The following is a 21,380-nucleotide window of genomic DNA, read 5'->3' as shown; positions in this document are numbered from 1 at the left end:
AGTAAAATACCAAATGATGTGTATGCTCTCAATGTTAAAATAAAACAAGAACAAAGCAAAATTATAAATGTGAATCAGCAGCAAATTGGGTAGATTAAACTTAGCATATCCTTGGAAGAAGCATGGGCCCTGAGCCTGGGTACTCCTGCTTGCTGGGTGTACCAGAGAGCAGTGCTGGTGAGTTTCTCCACAGAGTCACAAAGGCAATTAAGTGGATCAAGTGTGACCACCAGGTAACTCTTTACTCCAAGGGAGATAAGGGGACTGGCTGACTTGTTACAATGTGTGCTGCTTATTCTAAAAGGGCTAGGTCTCTGGTCCTGGGTTTAGCAGTTGTCAGGCAAACCCACTGTAGCAGACATCCATCTGGTCTAACCATATTTCTTCCCTGGGACTTCAGGGAAAAGAGAAATAATACAAATATTCTGAGACTCATGCTGATTCCCCTGTTTTGGATAACAAATTCCTTTTTCTCTGACCCAAATTATTTTTGTCATCAGCTAGGATCCATAGAAGAGTAACAGATCAATATATCAATGTTTTATCTTTTTGAGTATATAGATTTTTCACTTCCTTAGTTGAATTAACTCCTAATTATTTTATTCTTTTAAATGCTATTGTAGATGAGATTTTTTTTGGTATGTGATTTCTGTTTTGGGTGGTTTGTTGTTTGTGCAAACAAATGTTACTGGTTTTTGTATGTTGACCTTGTATGTTGCAACCTCAGTCAATTTATCTAAATGGCTTCTTTAGGGTTTTCTACTCATGGGATCATGCTGTCTGCAAACAGGGATAATACTGATTTGGTTGCTTTTTGTTTCTTTTTTCTTGTTTAATTGTTATGGGTAGGGCTTTCACTGTTGTGCTGAATAGAAATGGCAAGAGTGGGCATCCTTGCTTTTTACCAGATCTTAGAGAAAAAGCTTTCAGTTTTTCCTCATGGATTATGATTGATAACTGTGGGCTTTTAATAAACAGCCATTATTTTGTTGAGGTAAGTTAATTCCATGCCTATTTTGTTGAGAGCTTTCTCTTTCCATATACTTTTAGAATAAACACACACACACACACACACACACACACACACACACACACACACACACACACACACACAGAGAGAGAGAGAGAGAGAGAGAGAGAGAGAGAGAGAGAGAGAGAGAGACATAAATCTTGCTCCATTAAGATTTTTTTTCTAGGAGTTTTGTTATTTTCCCCTCAAATTCCTTGGGATATTCAAATGTAGTCAATCATGCCATCTTCAACAAGAGACAGATTTATTTATTGTTTTTCCAACATGTCTTTCATTTCTCTTTCTTGCCTATTTATGACAGGTAAGGCTTCCAGTACTATCTTGCACAACTCTGAGAAGAGCTGAAGAGCTTGCCTTGTTCTCAGTCTTAGGGAGACAGCATCTGTCTTTACCCTCAAGTTGCATAGCAAAGGTTTCTGTAGATGTTCTCCAGCAAGTTGAAGAAATCCCCCTCTATCCTTTACTTGCTGATAACTTAAATCACGAATGTGTTTGAATTTTTTCAAATGTTTTTTCTGCAACTAATGATGTCATCACATAATTTTTCTGCTTTAGGCTATTAGTAGGATTGATTTTTTTAATTGAAAATTATACTAAGTTCTTTGCTACATCTTATTTGTCAAGGTTTCCATCAGAAAAAAAGTTTTAACTTTTATTTTATACTTAATAATAATTAATACTTAAGGAAAGACCTCTTAAAGAAAAAAAAGCTTTGACTGTGACCTATGTTAAATGAATATGTGTTTGGTAATTTACATCAGGACTTAGGTAAGAACTTGGGCAAGTAGCCTAGTTTCTAAGAGCATAAACTCAGGCTTTTGTTTCTTCTTTGGTTAAAGGGATAGTATAGTTCCTCATGGACTCACAGAGACTTTATGCATTAATACATTTACTTACTCTTATAGCAGAACTATAGATAGGTTTCAATGAATACCAATACTACTGTTACTTTCTCTTTATTATGATGCATATTAGGGTCTTTTAAAATGATAAACATTTCCTGACTTCAGCAAAATGACTTGCTCTTAGCTGATTCTGAAACTTTTAAGAAGAAGAAGAAGAAGAAAAAAGCATGAGTTTCATAAAACTACAGGGATTTTTTTGAAATTGTCCTTAGGCTGTGGCGCAGACACAATCTTCCACAAGTGAAAGGCAACACTTCTTTTATTAATCTTTAGAAAGTGGGTTTCTTGTTGGCCTGTGGCAGTTCCTTTGAGAATCTAATAATCTATACAATGTCTACTTGATACAGAATTTTCTCAGAAAATAAAATTTTATCAACAGATAAGGACTACTGTATCATAACATCTATCTAAAAAATGCATGAAAAAGTAATAAAATCCTTTGTTTATGAGCTTCAGATTCTTTTTTTTTCCATCAATATGTATCATGAAGTTGAGACAATTTTTAAAATGGCATTGTTTCTCAGATACTTCAACTACTAACTTCAAGTAAGGTGTTGTTATATTTACAAATAAAAACTGTTTTTTTTAAAAACAATAATACTTTTGAGTATGTTGTATTTAAAAGAGTTGAAAACTCTTTACTAGAAATTCAAACAAAAGCATCCTTCTATTTTAACATTTGGATCTAGCTTCAGCCATGTTGTCAGGAAATTTTTCTCTTGGAAACGAAGACCATTTTCTCCTAAATAGGAACACTTCCTTCATTTCTCAAAAATCTTGCATAAGCCATGAAACCACCATAAAAACAAACACAAAAAAAATCTTCAAGTTTCAGACTTATGAGTTATTACTGGGAGGGTGAAATCCAGACATGAGAAGAAACAGTCTTTGTCAGCAAGGGGATTTTGTATGTTAAACTTAAAAAAAAAAAAAAAACTATAAAATCTTGTCTTTTATGGTTATACAAATACTAGTTACTTAATTAGCATATCAAATAAGTCATTTTTCCCCTCACTGGTAATTGGCAGTGGGAAAACTCCAAGTCAGAAATATGGAAATTCTCTGATTTTCTTAAAAATAACTGGCAGTACTTAGTTTAAATTACAGATTCAAAGGTCTCACTGTGATTTAGTGAGATGAGTACTTGTCAGTTTCAATTTGGAATAATATTAGTGGTCTAATTTGATGTTTATATTTTGAAATAGTCCTAGTTAAAAATACAATTATGGTCCCATTTTTTTTTTTTTTTTTTTACAAACGCTTTTCCTTAAGAACAAATCACTATAATAACATCCAAAATAATTTCCCTAAAGTTATGCTTTACAAATACATCCGTCTTAATTTCAATATTTAACCCAACAAGAACTGAGTAAAGTTTTCCACAGATTTACATATTTTAGGATAGCTAGAATTCATGGGAGAGACTAACAAATGTGGTGGCAATAGTTGTGATGGCAATGTTACAATCAAGGTAGCATATTCAGGCAGAGGTTTTACATTATCCATACACTGGTAACAAATGTCTACAGAGTATTCTGTAGGGTACGCGGGCAGAATTACAAGTCTAGGGGCTATGATGATAAGTTTTTGCAGTATGAAATCAGCATCAAGTAGTAAGTCATCTTGTGATCTTTGCATTTGTCATACAAATCTGAGATGAGTTTACCACCAGCAGCACTTCAGCGAACACCAGGCAGGGCCTGGATAAGTATTTCAAAGTCAGCGATAAAACAGTATACTAGAATGACTCTGAAGCGGGTACTCAGTTCACTAAAAGAACATGTGGCAAGACTCAGCCTTCTGCTGAAAAATGGGACCCTCACATTTCGACTTTAGTCCTGGTTCTTCACTATTAACTATGACTCTAGGCAAGTATCTAAAATTTCCTAACAAGACACTGGACAGTGGCAGCGATTTTAGTCCTGTCACTTCCGTTGTTAAGAAATAACAAGCCGGCTCGGTGGCTCAACCCGTAATCCTGCACCTTGGGAGGCTGAGGTGAGTGGATTGCCTGAGCCCGCGGGTTCAAGACCCGCCTGGGCAACTTGGTGAGACCTCATCTCTACAATAAATCAAAAAATTAGCCGGCGTGGTAGCGCATGCCTGTCGTTCCAGCTACTTAGAAGGCTGAGGCGGAGGGATCGTCGGAGCCCAGCAGGTCAAGGCTGCGGTGGCCGGAAGCAGCCACTGCACACCAGTCTGGGCAACAGAGTGAGACTCCAACTCAAAAAAAAAAAAAAAAAGAAACAACACATATCACTTAATTTTTCTGAAAACATTTCTGAAAGCACTTCTGAAAGCACCATAATAGGACAGTGCAAGAATTTAGTTTTTCAACCCTACTTATAAGATCCAATTCTTCTTTACTGATTTTAAATATATTCTTTAAAATACGCTACATTTCCATTATAGTTGCATCTAATCTAGTTCACTGATATATTTTTTTATGTCACCTCCATAAACTTATTTGGGTATAGTTTTAGATGTAAAGAATTATTGCAAAGTTCTTATATAGCTTGTATCCCATTTCTCCTATTATTAATATCTTACATTGGAATAGTGTATTTGTTAAAGTTAATGAACCATATTGATACATTCTTATTAATTAATCATGGGAATGTATTGTTTTCCTCAGTTTTTACCTATTGTCCATTTCCTGTTTGTTTCAGGATCCCATCTAAAACATCATATTACATGTAGTCACCATGTCTCCCTAGGCTCCTCTTAGCTGTGTCAGTTTCTCAGACTTTCCTTGTAATTGATTACCTTGACCATTTTGAGAAATGTTGCTTGGGTATTTTTTTTAAATGTCCTTAACTGGGATTTATCTTATGCTTTTCTAATTGGGTGATATGAGTCACTGGAAGGAAGACCACAGAGGAAAAGTGTCATTTAAAAAAAAAATCACATCCTATCAAGGGTAGATACTATCAACATGACTTATCTTTCATTGTTGATGTTGACCTTGATCACCTGGCTGAGGTAGTGTCTGTCAGGCTTCTCTATTGTGAAGTTATTCTTCCCCTGCCCTACACCCTTCCTATACTACTGTCTGTGGAAAGAAGCCACTACAAACAGCCCACACTAAAGATTTGGGAGTTATGCTCTACCTCCGGTGGGCAGAGTATCTACATACATTATTTGATATTCTGCATGGGAGATTCATCTATCCTTTATCATTCATTTGTTTGCTAATTTGTTGATATCCATTTAGTTCATAGTTATTTATTTTATCCTTTGGGTTATCATCCCATACTACATTTCATTACCCAGATTGCTCTGAATCTGGCCTTTGGGAACTCTTGCATTCCTTTGACATACCCTGACTTTTTTTTAGTACTTCTCTACTTTCTGGTACTGCAAGACGCTCTGGGCTCATCTTGTGTATTTCATGCCCTAATCCTAGAATCAGCCATTTCTCTTAAAAAGCCCTTATTCCTGTTATTGGAAACCAAGAAAGATCTGGATGCTAGGTGTGCTTGATAATTTTCTTTTAAAATTCTAAATCCTTATGGTTCTTTTGTTGTTGTTGTTGTTGTTGTTTTTAAGGATGAGTGAGGTCTCACCAAGTTGCCCAGGCTGGTCTCAAACCCACAGACTCAGGTAATCCTCTCACCTCAGCCTCCCGAAGTGCTGGGATGATAGGTGTGAGCTACCGTGTCCGGCCTTCCTTATGGTCTTTAAATAACATTTTTAAATACTCTTGTGAAGTCAACCTAGTGAGGAGTATATTTTGTTTGCACTGAGTGTGAAGATGAGATGCTCTGACTACAGCATCAGGACATCAGGACTAGAGGTGCTGGGGGTCAGTTGCCTGTTATCACATTTACTCTCTTGAACGTTCTGGTCCTCAGTTGTCTGCTCAAATTAAAAATATTCATCCAAGCATACTTTTTTCTCAGGCATAATAGATACATTAGTACTGCTGAGTTTCCACTATGTGCATAAAAGTTTCTGAATTAATATACCAATATCAATATATTATGGATAGTAACATTTATAAACTAAGCAGTTGGGATATATACCAATGGATCAATTGAAATCAAAATTTTTATTTATGTTCTGATATCAAAATATCTCAGTATCAGAATGTAGATAAAAAATTTGATTTCAGTCGATCCATTGGTACATATCCCATGACCTTTGAGAGAGAAGACAGTAAGGTGATATCAAGATAAATGACATAGAAAAGTGTTATGGAGCCACAATAGTATTTACACACAAAAAATGTGAATATATATATTTTCTTCAACATTGTAGGATTTAGAAATTTGAAACAGTGAAGTTTCATAAGCTATATAATATTCTCAAGCCTACTTTATTTTAGAACCATTAGGAAGTTAAATGGCAAGTAGATAATAACAATGTAAATCAGAAAATCATTTGTGTAAGTACATAAAATTGCAGTAAGTGGTGTTTTTACTCTAACATGGGATTCAAGATTATAAGATGGAAAGAAGCAACATATTGAATGATTAAGTTATTAAGTAAATATGAAGTAGAGGTCAATAGCTTTCCAAAGACAACGTAAATAACATTTTTACATAATTAAATATAAACAAATATAATTCTTTTTGAAATAATGGATTCTAGTATTTTCCTATACAGTCATAACATTTCTCAGTACACTTTCAGAAGTGTTAAACAACAGCAAAAAATTAAAATAGTAACAATTTTCTTTTTTTTGAAAACCAATTTTCTGGTTGTTATTAGCAAGGCATTATTTTAAGGGATTGGAGAAAAATAAAGTAGCTAGATAGTGTTAAGATGGTGGATAAGAAGGCAGAAAAATTTTTGGATAACACATTACACAAGCAAAGTTGGGATGGGTTCTATTTTATAAAAGGGGAGGGGATTTTGTCACCAAATAATAGACTTCTGCAACTCCAAAAATTCAATTGTTAATGATGAAATTAGGTCAAATGGCAAGTAAGAAAAACATGCCAGAACAGATGGATAACAACACTCAAGGAATGAACACTGAAAATTTCAAATTAGTTTCAAAACTAAGATAAGTGTAGGAAAGGAGATGTGAGCAATTTTAGTTAGTGTCATTACTGGTTTTAGAATAATACAACCTGGTGTTAGATATATCTATAAGCATTAACTGCATAAAACCAGACACATTATTTTTCTTTTAAAAATACTCAACAGAGCTTTTCCTAAGGACTCAGCTATTAATTTAAATTCACATCTTCTAAGCCATTAGTAATTTTTGCCAACATCCCTTATAAAACAAATGTTCCATTTCATTGAACAAAATATTTAAAAAGTGAAAAGCCAGCTAATAGGGATAAGCCAATAGCACAGAGATTCCAACATGAAAAATACTGCAAGTTGAAACTATAAACTGCATTATGTCTCAATAATGTCAGATGGCTGTATGAACTGGGATGATAAAATTCAATCTGAAATGTATTTACTTGTAGTATTGAGAATCCTTGAAAGCAACAAATTGCTCCAAGTTTTGTTTGAAACATCTGGGGACTCAGGCTGTGCTTTGCCATGATTTCACGCAGCAGGGTGATCAGAGCCCTCCCAAATGCCTATACCTCCACTAGGCAAGAACCAGAATACTAGTCACATGATCACCCTAGCAATATCTGCCAGGTATTGTTTGCTTAATTCTCAAAGACTGAATGGCAACTTCAAGAGTCAGACCACCCGGAAGGAAAATCCAGACACAGACAACAACCAGCTGACATCAGTAACATCTCAAAATATCTGTATAAACTAACATGCTGAGCTTTTTACTAAGGTCTGCTCCGGCACATTCTCATTACAATAAGCCATCATATTTAGTAGTGTATCTTAATCGATTTGGGTCATTGTCTCAGAAGCATCTCACTTTCCTCAAGCAGTAGATGGGCCAGTAATTGCTTACCTGACTCACAGGCAAACGTCTTGGATGTTTCATCATGAAAGATAATTGCCACCGCATGCTTCTTTGTCTCTCGAGGCAGTCTGGTTATATTTTTGATATTGTGCAGTTCAGTTACCTTGAAAGAAAAAATATTTTTTACTTTGTGTGCAGTATGGATGCTCTACACTGGAGTGCTTAAACAATGATCAGTTGTCACTGGCTTAAACTACTTTCCACTGGATATGTATCAGTTCTCATTGTCTGAAACAACTTTCCATGGAATAATTGTACCATTTCTAATTAACTGTAACCAAAAACAAAGAACAAAAAAAAGTATTATATTATGCCCTCAATATCACTTGGTTGCAGATGATATTGTTACATTTTGAAATGGTCTAAAAGTTATGTAGAAGAGTTTCATGGACTCTGTGCTTCTATTAAAATTGCATCCCTGGCAAAAAATAGCAAAAATGGTTCTCATTACATATCTGTTGAATATTGATTGCACTTAATACCTCATCTCTTACCTTTCTCCCATTTCTCATGCAAATTCCTGATAGGACTATGACCACAAGGCAACTGACATCTGTCTACCAGCAAAGCGATTCTAACATTTTAGAGCAATGGTTCCGCTCTCCACAAAAATGCACATAGTGGTCACAGAGTCACATACTGCTTCTCTTATCAACGCCCATCCAAGATAGTGTAACAATTCTTTATTCATCTGGCAATTAATAAACATTTAATGATCTTATGTATTTAGATCTTTACTCTTTACTAGCACAAATTCTTCTGCTACAACCTGTGCATCTTTAAATTTTTTTAAAACAGTCAGTAGAAACAGGCAAATGTTTATTTCCTCAACTACTATGCAAACACAACATTGCAATAATAATGTATGAGTTAATTTTCTTTTCTAATTTACATCTCAATGTGCTGCATTTTGTTTCTTCTAATTTAAAAGGTAGCTTGTTTCTGGATCTATATTGTTAAGAGAAAGTAGACAGAATTAACTAGCACATTAAACAGCAAATTAATATCTTTTTTGTTGTACCCTATGATGTCATAGCTATAATCATTTGATATTCTATGATACATTTATATTTTGGCTGTGCTTGTTAAAAATTTATTTCATTTGATTTTTTTAGAGACAGGGTCTTGTTCCATAGCCCAGGCTGGAGTGCAGTGGTGTGATCAGAGCTCACTGCAGCCTCAAACTCTTAAACTCAAGTGATCCTCCCACCTCAGCCTCTTGAGTAACTGGGACTACAAGTGTGCCACCATGTCTGGCTAATGACTGTGCTTTAATTTCTCCTCTCCACATGTGAAATTTTAATTATTACTTTTCAAGGCTATTTTGCTGATTAATGTTTTGATAAACACAAAAAGAAATAAAGTATTTACTTTTTCTAACAGCATTATCTATTTGCACACACACTCATATATTTATACATAGACATATTTATATATACAAGTGATAGATACCTACATAGTTACATACATGCTCGTGGATATGAATATATTCTAAGGAAGTCATATTTTATTATTTTTAACATTTAATGCACAATAATTTAGCAAGCATATCTGTGCTTAACATTACACTATGTAAATTAGACAGAGCTCCCCAATAAAAACACACAAAACCCAAAGTTACAGGGAAGGAAGTCATAATGTGGATAGACATGGCAAGGGCATATGTTGGAATAGAAACCAAAGAGAGTTGCTAAAAATTAGTAGTCAAGGAAAATCACTCAATTCATCAGGTATTGCTTAAAGTTATAGTTGATCTTCATTATTCATGATTTCTGCGTTTATGAATTTGCTTACTTGCAAAAATTTGTAACCCCAAAATAAGTACTCATGACACATTTGTTGCTATTCTAAACACGGGCATGTGCAGAAAGATGGAACATTTAAATCCCCAGATGTGCATGTTTCCAGCTGAGATGGAGCAAGGCAACACTTTGCCTTTTCGTCTCAATTGTCATATTGTAGACACATGTCCTTTCCATGGTCTACTGAGGGCTACGCTTTTTGCATTTTTGTGGTGTTTGTTGGTGATTTTGCTTTTACAAATGGCTCCCAAAGTGCAGTGCTGAAGTACCGTCTAGCAGTGCAAGAGGGCTATGATGTGCCTTATGGAGAAAATACATGTGTTAAATATGTTTTATTCAGCTTGAATAACAGTGCTATTCACCCTAAGTTCAATGTTAACGAACTAACAATATATATTCAATCAGAAACCTCTAAAAATAAGCAAATAAAACAAGGTAATATATTAATCAGTTAACAAAAATGTTGTGACCAGCTGTTCACAGCAACCCAACTGTGTATTCTCCCAGGGCATTAATTCATTATTTGCTAATTCAGTGTTCACAGAGACTTTATAAAACATAACTACCATGAATAATGCAAATCAACTGTATTCCTTAGTGATTGTTCTAGGCTTTATGGTAACCTTTATTTATTTATTTAGTCAGGGTTTTACTCTGTCGCCCAGGCTGGAGGCAGTGGCAGGATCATGGCTCACCACAGTCTTGACCCTTTGGACTCAGGTGATTCTTCCACCTTAGCCTTCTAAGTCACTGGGATACAGGCATGCGTCACCATGTCCAGCTAACTTCTCAATTTTTGAAAAGATGAAGTTTTGCTATGTTGTCTAGGCTGGTCTTTAACTCCTGAGCTTAAATAATCATCTTGCCTCAACCTCCTAAAGGGCTGGGATTACAAGCGTGACCCACCATGCCCAGCCACTATAAACATTTTAACTTACCAGAATCAGCTTCAGATTAATGCAACTTCAGGTAAACACAGAAATATCATATTTACATAGCTTTTTTTTACCCTTTTTAGGGTACTATATTTACACAAAAAAATTGGCGAATTTTTTTTTTTCTTCAAATACTTTGAATATGTTTTTCATTGCCTTCTGGTCTCCAGTGTTTCTGATGAAAAGTTAGTTGTTAGTCTTACTGGGATTCCTTTGTAAGTGAAGAGACATTTTTCTTTTGCTACTTTCAATATATTCTATTTGTCTTTGTCTTTCAGTATTTTGACTTTGACATATCTGTGCATGGCTCTGTGCTTACACAATTTGAGTTTGTTGAGCTTCTGGATTGAGATGACAGTGGTTTTATTAGGAATTTCTTTTGCTCTTTCTTTTCATGACCACATCTAACTATTTAGTTCCACGACTTACAGGCTGATTTCTCTATTGTATTAAGTAATGCTGTGGGGCATATATCTCTTCACAGACCCAGAAAGTCCCATTTGTGCTCTTTTAAAGTGGTCATTGTTTCAGATTTGTTCAGAACCCAGATGGGACCCTCTCAAATATCTCTTTCCCATATTCTCTCCAGGAAGCTATACAGCTTAAAGTTTAGCCCATATCTTTAATAAATCTGCCATTTTCTCCATGGGATTTTATTCACAACTTCTGTAATTTTGTTATAGTGCCATTAAATTCAAACTTTTCCACACCATTGACAATAAAGTCAGTGTTTTTTAGAGGGAGGTTCAGAATTCTTTGTTTTATGGCTTACCTCATTCCAAGCCATGTGTATTAGGATATATGAAGGTCCTCAGAGAAACAAAACCAGTGGCATACAGGAGGTATCTTCAATAAGTTCATGGAAAATGCTCATTTTGCAAAAACTATGCATAGGTTTCAAAATTATTTTGATTCAAAACAAACTCATAATAATTTGTTATAACATTTCTAAACAGAATCTAATTTGAAGCATTAAGAAGGACAAGGCACCCATTTAAAAAGAGCTCCTATCAGTGCAATATGAATTCTGCTAAAATCAAAGCAAGGATAAACATAAAATTTATGATGAAGTCTGGGTGGAAAAATGGTGAAGTCATTGATGCTTTACAGAAAGTATACAAAAACAACACCTTAAATAAATCAGCAGTTTACCAGTGGGTAACTCATTTTAAGACGAAATGATGGACATCTTACCAATGTTGATTCTTCCTATACGTAGGCATGAAATATTTTTTTTCATTTGTTCGTGTCTTTTTGGATTTCTTTGAGCAGTGTTTTGTAGTTCTCATAGTAAAGGTCTTACACTTCTCTGGTTAGGAAGATGCTGAGGTATTTCATTTTTTGTGTTGCTATTGTGAATGGGATTGTGCTTTTTATTTGATTCTCTGCCTGCTTGTTGTTGGTGTATAGGAACACAACTGTATTTTGCACATTTATTTTGTATCCCAAGATTTTGCCAAAGTCCTTTATCAGCACAAGCAGGTTTTTGAACAGATTCTCTTGAATTTTTGAGGTATAGGACCATATCGTCAGCAAAGAGGGATAACTTAACTTTCTCTTTTCCTATTTGGAGACCCCTGATATCTGTCTCATGTCTAATTGGTCTATCTATAACTTCCAACACAATGTTGAACAAGAGGAGTGAGAATGGGCAGCTACCAAAGGCAATCTACAGATTCAATGTAATACCCTTTAAATTATCAACATTATTCTTCTCATACCTGGAAATGACAATACAGAAATTCATATGGAAACATAAACAACCAAGAATAGACAAAACAATCCATAGCAAAAGAAAGCAGGAGTTATCACACTTCCAGACTTCAAACTGCAGAGACACTCTTATGGAAATTGGAACTGGCAACCAATTCCTGATCAAAACCCCAAGTGCCCATACCATAAAGGATAAGATAGACAAGAGAGACCTCATCAAACTGACAAACTTCTGCAAAGCAAAAGAAACCATCAAGAGAGTGGGGAGACAGCCCATAGAAGGGGAAAAAAATATTTGCCAACTGCATATCTGACAAAGGCCTAACCTTTATAATCTATAAGGAACTTAAATGCGCCATAAATAAATAAATAAATAAAATAAAATAAAACAGCCCCATTAAAAAGTAGGCAAAAGATATGAAGAGACACTATCAAAAGAAGAATATATGGGCAGCCAACAGACACATGAAAAAGTGCTCAGCCTCACTAATCACCAGAGAAATGCAAATCAAAAACACATTGAGATACCATCTAATCCTAGTAAGAATGGTCATCATTAATAAAACAAACAACAACAGTTGCTGGTGAGAATGTGGAGAAAGAGGAACATTTCTACACTGCAGGTGGGAATGCAAACTAGTACAACCTCTTTGGAAGATTGTGTGGAGATTTCTGAAAGAACTAAAAATTGACCTTCCATATGATCCAGGAATCCCCCTATTGGGAACATACACAGAGGGTCTCAAGTCATTCTACCAAAAAGATACCTGCACACCCATGTTTGTTGCAGCTCTATTCACAATAGTAAAAGCATGGAACCAACCATGATGCCCATCGAAGCTGGACTGGAAAAAAAATGTGATATTTATATACAATGGAATATTATATAGTCATAAAGAAGGACAAACATATGGACTTTGCAGTAACTTGGATGGATTTAGAATCTATTATACTCAGTGATGTATCACAGAAACAAAGAACAGAGTACCATATGTTCTCACTCATAAGCAGATCTTGAACAATTATTGTAAAACTACAAGAAAGGGATTGGCAATAGTGAGAAACTGTCAGGAGAGGAGGTGGGATTGGCACTTGAGAGAGACTGCCAGGAGATGGAGGGGCACACATCACCAACGAGGGTACTTGCATTATGGACATTTGTATACCTAATCCTGAATTTTACCCCACATCTTTAAAATTTAAAAAAGAAGAGAGATGAAATGATGTTGAAAATGAAACCCGCACTAGAAGATCATCCACATGAATTTGCAAGGAAAAAAATCATCTTTTTCATGCACTAAATAAAGAGGGCACAATTAGTAGCAGCAGCAATAGCCAATACCATAAATCTCTCAATTCGTTCAACTTACACAATTCTGACTGAAAGAAATTAATGTTGAGCAAACTGTCCACTTAAGTGCCAAAACTTTCATGCCCAGATCAGTTGTAGAAATTTTTTATTCTGTAAAAAATGATGTTGGTATTTTGATAGAGATTACATTGAATATGTAGACTGCTTTGAGTAGTATGGTCATTTTAATTATATTAGTTCTTCCAATCCATTAGCATAGAATGTCTTTCTATTTATTTGTGTCCTCTTCAATTTCTTGCATCAGTGTTTTTTAGTTTTCCTTGTAAAGGTCATTCACCTCCTTGGTTAAATTTCTTCCTCGAATACTTATTTTGTAACTATGGTAAAGAGATTGTGTCTTTTTTTTTTAATTAAGAGTTGGAGTCTCACTCTGTCGCCCAGACTGGAGTGCAGCGGCCGCTCCCAGCCATCGCAGCCTTGACCTGCTGGGCTCCGGCGATCCTTCGGCCTCAGCCTTCCGAGTAGCCAGAATTTCAGGCATGCGCTACCACAGCCTGCTAATTTTTTGATTTATTGTAGAGATGAGGTCTCGCCTAACCAGGCAGATCTCCAACCCGCGGGCTCAGGCAATTCACTCACTTTGATTTGTTTTTTAGCTAGTTCATTATTATTATATAAAAATGCCATGGATTTTAATATGCTGATTTTATGTCCTGCAACTTTACTAAATATTTTTATCAAATCTAAAGAGATTTTTGGTGAGCCTGTAGGTTTTTCTAGATATAAGATCATCTCATCTGCAAAGAGGGACAATCTGTCTTCCTTTTTTATTTTTCAATTTGAATGTCTTTTATTTATTTCTCCTGATTACGTTGGCTAGGACTTCAGTACTATGTTGAATAAGAACTGTGACAGTGGGCATCTTTGTATTGTTTCAGTTCTTAGAAGAAAGACATTCAACTTATTTTTGATATGTATTTTATTTATGTTTGTTTTTATCATGAAAAATTAAAATGTGTAAAATGAATGATTTTAAGTAAAATAAATTTTAAAAGGTGCACTTTATGCATGAATACATATGTATATGTGTGTATATATATATTCCTATAATATGAACTATATATATATTTATAGTCCTATCTATCTATATAAAAATGCTCATTTTTCCCTTTCAGGAAAGAAAAATTAAACAACAATATCTTAAAGTTTCTTAAGACTAACACCCTGGAAAGAATGATGAAACTTGTTATGGAACAATCATTTACACATTATATTTTCAGCAAACTAATGCATCTTCCAATATAAAACTTTCAAATTTTTCATTGATTAGATAATTGACTCTAATAACACTTAAGACAAAATTTATTACAATGTATCAAAGCTATATTTTCAAATGTTATTAATATATGAACAAAAAAATCTTACCAAAATTGAGTCTAAAAACAATGAAAATTATGTGCTGCATAAGAATTTATATCAAAATGTGAGCCTAACAGTGATACACTACTAATTTACTTATATATAAAATCTAGCTATACCAAACACTATCATAAAAGCATTGATAAACTAGCTTGAGGACATTTTTCAAAGAGTTTTACTTACAAAAACAAAAGAATATAAAACCAGATATTTGTTTTCTGGTTTTTTTGTCCTCTTAAAGTAAAAATCAGCAAAATAGCCTAATGGATAACCTAGCAAAAATGCAGCAAACACTAAGGATTTTTTTTTCTAACTTCAGTGCCTTAGGCAATCTGACAGATGATGTAGTTCAAACAAAGTGTTTGCTCTTCTGTAAAATTTACATTTAGAAATGCAGACAGCCTCTTCAAGCAGACATTGTTACAGTGGCTTCTAGAATAATGCAAGTCTTACTGTTGTTCATCAACAGTGATGGTACCCACTTCAGTATGTTCGCTGAAAAACTAAACAGATGCCAAGAAAGAAATGTACTAATGAAGAATGTAGGGTACAATTCAGGGCTAGGTCATTGTACAGGGAAAGTTTGGGTCTCGCTTTGGTCTCCATTTCACCTGGTTTGAGAACAGTTCCTCTAATTGATGAAGTGTGCCTCCCTTCCCTCTGCAGTTTCCTACTACTGCCAATCCCTTTCTTGTAGTATTATGATTATTGTTTGGGGTCCGCTTATGAGCGAGAACATGTGGTACTCAGTTTTTTTATTTCTGTGATAGATCACTGAGTATTACAGACTCAAAATCCATCCAAATTGCTGTGAATTTGTCCTTTACGGTGGCATAATAATAAATATTGTGAAATTATTGCATCATTAAAAAATTCAATATTTTATGCTTTTTAACCCATGTGGGTTATCAGAGCATTAAAATTAATTATTTTAAATAAATATGAAAGTAATAGAATGGAATCGAAGAATAAATTACTTGAAAATATTTCAGGCTATTCAGGTCCAAATTGGTACCATAATGCCATAATAAAAATGTTTAGATATTAAGATCTGATAAGCGACAGAAAATGCCTCAATATAAACATACCTAAATGAGAACATTGCTAACAGATACTACTGAATTTTTATTTTAAAGAGTACTATTTAAGCAATTCATGGTGCTAAGTACAGACAAGACAAAGATAAAACACAAAGCCTTTTCCGGTAGGTCTTCATAATTTAGTCGGAGTGACAAGATAAAAGAACTGTGATAAACCCTAAGATAGAAAGAAAAAACATAATTAAGGAAGCATAGAAGAAGACCCCTATTTTAATGCTCAGGTTCTGCAACTACTTTGTAGACAGGACACATTTTAAAGAATAAACAAAAAGGAAAACATAGATAACTTCTGATACCATGTCACATACATTTTGTAAGAGTAGAAAAATCCACAGGTATACTTCCATCTCTCAATGGGTCTTTTATCAAATCATAATTTTGTACCCTCTTGGGCTGATCATTGGGGAAATATTGATTCACTCAGTTAAGCAGATCTTTCAAATATTAATATATTTCATTATACAAAGTTACAAAAATATTAATATCAACCATGTTCTCCTCAGAAAATTACTCATGAATTCTTATTATTTTGTCAAGTAGCATATTAAAAAGACACATACTTGGAAATCTAAACCAAAGAAAATTAATATTTTGTTGCCACTTCATCAAAGAAATTCTTAAGCAAAATGAAAATAAAATTGGCATATTTATTTGTTAACTTACGTTATTGCATGACAACAAAAAATACAGTTGCTACTATTTGAGCCACTGCCTTGTTTAATTACCTTCACACCAAAACAGAGTGAAAACGAAGCAAAATGAAAAAGACAAGTAGCATATAAGCATTACAACGTAAAAGATGTTTCCACAGGCCACTTTGAGATCCACTGTTCCATATGACTCTTTCCCCAACCCACAAGATCTGTTCTGCTATAAAGTTTTGTCAATTCTACTTTTTGAACATTCTCCTACTCAATTCTTCCTCTCTACAACTTCATGACTCATTAAAACCCTCACTCTTTCTTTTCTAAAATATTTCCATTATGTTCTCATCAGCCTACATACTCCTCGCCTTCTGTTATCCTGTTCACACTGTTTTCAGACTAATATTTCTAACCCATACATTTAACCGCAGTCCTCAAGAACTTAAACCCGTTTTATAACATCTTAAAAATTAAGTTGTCACTCTTTAACAAGAACTAGAAGACTTTCAATGTGTCAGTGGTTACCTGCATTTTTTTTTTTATTTTGAAAAAGTGGGGTACAATTCAGGGTTAGGTGTACAAATGTTCATTATGCAAGTACCCTTTTGATGAGGTGTACCGCCCTCCCCTGGCAGTTTCCCACTACTGCCAATCCAGCTTCCTGCCTCCCTGGCAGTTTCCAACTACTGCCAATCCCTTTCTTAAAGTATTATGATAATTGTTCAAGGTCTGCTTATGAGTGAGAACGTGGTACTCAGTTCTTTGTTTCTGTGATAGATCACTCTGTATTATAGACTCTAAATCCATCCAAATTGCTGTGAATTTAATATCTTTTCCTCTGAACACAAATAAAGTTCCAGCCATCTACAATATCTTTCAATTCTCCTGAATAAAAAGCATGCTATTAAAAAAATTATGAAGCCTTTCACACAGTAATCTGTTTGGAGCATCCTGTTCCTGCATCTTTCTGTCAAACTCACAATCATGCTTTAGGATTAATGGGCATGTCTTCACTGAGTGGTTCATGCAGGGTTAACAATTTGCTCATGGGTGGGCCCTTTCTGAAGACCATAGCATTTTTATCTGAATACAGATGCCTCCTTAGCTCACTATGAAATCTATTTGTGTTCTTACACTGAATTCAGTAAGATAACTCTTCTTTCATTAATTAATGTCATTTATTTAATTCTTTGCATGAGTAGACTTCAACATAGGCTTTGTTTATTTTTGAGTTTCAACAATGCACACCTCATAGAGAAGACCACTAGGCATTTGTTAAGTGGTCATTTCTTTCATATCCTAAGGGAGAAGAAAAAGATCGAACAATAGGATTTACTATCGTAGGCTATATTCTCTGAGAAGGAGGGCATATTTTTAGGAGTTATAAATAGAAAACCAAACATTAGACAGAGAAACTTTCCACTTGTAGTTCAAAATGGTTAATTTGATTTTACATGTTCTACCATTACTGCTAGTTAAATGATAAGGGCGTAGGGACATAGTGATATTTTCTCCAATTAAACCCAAGTTTTTATTAGTATGCTTAGTAATATTTAGGATAAATTATAAGTAACTGTACAATTTAAAAGTCATCATACCATTTATATCATGTATCTTTTCCCTTAGCCTAACTGGGAAATTAAACCAGATATTAGCCTTCAATGCAGATCTTACTACTATAAAACTGCAGTTACACTATTTACTACACACATAAATAGGTGAAAAATAATGCTTATCAAAATTATTATTAGTTTTAAAGTGTCTCCTAAGTTTATGCAACAATTGAGATTACATTACTTGTGTATTTGAGCATTCAATTTCTTTTTAAAAATCTCTCTTTTGAAAAGTAAAATGAAATTACTTCTAGATTTTTTCAAGTAGCTTCAAGCGAATTAGAATACAGATTGCACTCTTCTTTCATGATACTCTTACTAATAATTCTTATTAAGCCTGGTATTTTACTAATCTTTTATGGTTATTTTAATTCAGTTGAAGTTTTTATTTTTTAGAATAAAATAGTACATTTTAGGAGCAAGTTTAATAAAACTTCACTTTATTAGGATAGAAAATATTGATTTTCTAGTTTGAAAAGAAAAACGGGGATTTTACTAAATGTGTTGTTAATAAACAATATATCAATCTCTCTATGCTTGAGTCCTAAGCTTTCATAACAATAAACATTTGCGTTATCCTATACATTGTATACTTCAATATCTGAATGATATAATTTACATGGAAATTTTACTATTGCTTCCTTCCAATTTTTCAGTAACTTCTTTCTTTATTTACCTCCTGTGACTGATAAAAATAAATGTGTACTATTGAAAAAGTCAGTATAATTCATTCTTAAAGCTACTTATGGCAGACATCATGGGGTCTGACATAGTCCTCCCATGGTTCACTTCTTGATTCTCTTAATATGTTTATTATTATTATAACATTAGTTTTTACATCTTTGACATAATCCATATTATTAAATGTCTCATCTAGAAATACATAATTCTGGATACCATTATATCAGAATTGGAATTACATAGTCACTGTTGACTGTATACTCAGCATCCAGCTCTACCTCTTTCATTCTGACCTGATTTTGTTCAGTTATCCACTCTGCCATCATGCAACTCATGAGTCCTGGTGGAAATCTCTCAGCCACAGTATGCAGGTAGAGCTCATTATTCTAAGGGTAACAGTCTCCTTGATTGTGATTAGTTTAGAAAGGGGAACATGACCCAAGCCTGACTAATGTGATGTGAACTAATGTGATATAATGTAATGTGATGTCTTCTGATACAATTGATGATGAAAACATCCCACTTCTCTGGTGATTCCTCCCCTGCCTGGACATCATAACTGGGAAATAAGAAGACGTTTTTATACTACATCTGTTATTCTAGTAGGTTGGGGAGGATGAAGGGAATCCTCAAGATGATAAGGCACAGACAGAGGAAAAAAGGTCCTTAATTTTAATTGCTGAGCCAGAGTTCCTGAATCAACTAACCTTGAAGCTAGTTTCCTCATCTGGACATTCTACAATATGTAATAATGCACTTTTGAAAGTGGTTTGAATTGGGATTTCTGTTATTTGCAATAAAAAAAATTCTAATTCTAACTGAAAAAGAAAACTTAGAGCCGAGCCTGACTCATTTTACAAATAGCAGAATGGCTGTCCTGATTTGGGTGACTGTCACATAGTTAGTTAAAGTCATAGCCAGAATAAACGCCACGTTTCTTGGCTCTTAGACTAGTGCACTTTCCACCAATATATATAATGGCCTTTACTCTGAAAGTCATGTGATTTTTCACTGACAAATCACAGCTAAAAAAACGCTATTACAAAAAGGAGAAATCAAGTACAAAGGAAACTCAAATTGTAGGGATGATAGAAAGAAGCCCCAGATAAACTTCATTACATTATTATGCCTTAATTATTTTGATATTGTTCATTATAAAAAATAATTTATATTCAGATATGAGGCATACAGAAAATTAGTATATATAGAAAAATGTGCACTAAAATAGAAAATTTCGACACTTCTTTCATCTGTGTGTGTGTGTGTGTGTGTGTGTGTGTGTGTGTGTGTGTGTGGTGCATAAATTTAGCATGTCTAATAATATCTTTCACTGACTGCAAAGACAAAAAGTCACAGAACAACTCAGTCAGTTGCAACATTGCTCTTACTTTGAGAGCTACAGTCTTAATACACAGATGTTATTAGCTAGTGTGGACTTACTTGATGATAGATACAGAAAAGTAAATCTCTAGCCGGGCTCGGTGGTTCAGTCTGTAAACCCGCACTTTGGGAGGCTGAGGTAAGTGGATTGCCTGAGCCTGTGGGTTCGAGACCAGCCTGGGCAATATGGTGAGACCTCGTCTCTACAATAAATCAAAAAATTAGCTGGGTGTGGTAGCGCGCGCCTGTAGTTTTGGCTACTTGGAAGGCTGAGGTGGAAGGATCGCCGGAGCCCAGCAGGTGGAGGCTGCGATGGCTGGGAGCCTGCCACCGCACTCCAGTCTGGGTGACAGAGTGAGACTCCAACTCAAAAAAAAAAAAAGAAAAAAGAAAAGTAAATCTCTTAATTTTTGTAATGGGTTGAACAGTGTCCCCCCAAAAGATGTGTCTAAATCCTAATCTCCAGAACCTGTGAATGTGCCTTTATTTGGAAAATGAGTTTTCTTAGATGTAATTAAGTTAAGGATCTTGACAGGAGACCATTTTGAATTTAGTATAGGACTTAAATCTAATGATGTGTCTTCATAGGAGAAGAACAGAGGGAGATTTGAGACAAAGACACAGGGAAAAGGCTCTGTGAAATGGAGGCAGAGAGAGAAGTTATCCTGCTGTTAATCAAGGAATACCTGGAACCCCCAGACACTGGAAAAAACAAGCAAGTACACTCCTTTAGAGACTTTGGAGAAAGCATGACTGGGAAGATACCTTGAATTCCAATTTCTGTCATTCAGAACTGAGAGAGGACCTATTTCTGTGGTTTTAGGCTACCCATTGGTGGTAATGTTTTAGGCCTGCCCTGGGAAACAAATACTGTTACACAGCATTATTTGAGGATAAACAGTATAATTTGTATTATAAAGTTAGAATTTTTAAATGACAGTAAAATGAAA

At 34.6% G+C, this 21,380-nt stretch overlaps 1 protein-coding gene across 1 annotated transcript in view; it reads right to left on the bottom strand.

The window, feature by feature from the left end:
* The window catches only part of DOK6 (docking protein 6), a 546,111-nt gene that overhangs the window by 314,977 nt on the left and 209,754 nt on the right, over nucleotides 1-21,380 (bottom strand). Inside the window, exon 3 of the mRNA XM_008067862.2 lies at nucleotides 7,820-7,934. Within this exon, the coding sequence (XP_008066053.1) occupies nucleotides 7,820-7,934 (115 nt within the window). The remainder of the gene's footprint in view (nucleotides 1-7,819; nucleotides 7,935-21,380) is intronic.

The sequence above is a fragment of the Carlito syrichta genome, unplaced genomic scaffold, assembly GCF_000164805.1.
Source record: "Carlito syrichta isolate Samal-C Ts95f unplaced genomic scaffold, Tarsius_syrichta-2.0.1 Scaffold309798, whole genome shotgun sequence".
NCBI lineage: Eukaryota > Metazoa > Chordata > Mammalia > Primates > Tarsiidae > Carlito > Carlito syrichta.
The sequence above is the reverse complement of the archived record's forward strand: the minus strand, read 5'-3'. Positions and strand labels throughout refer to the sequence as shown.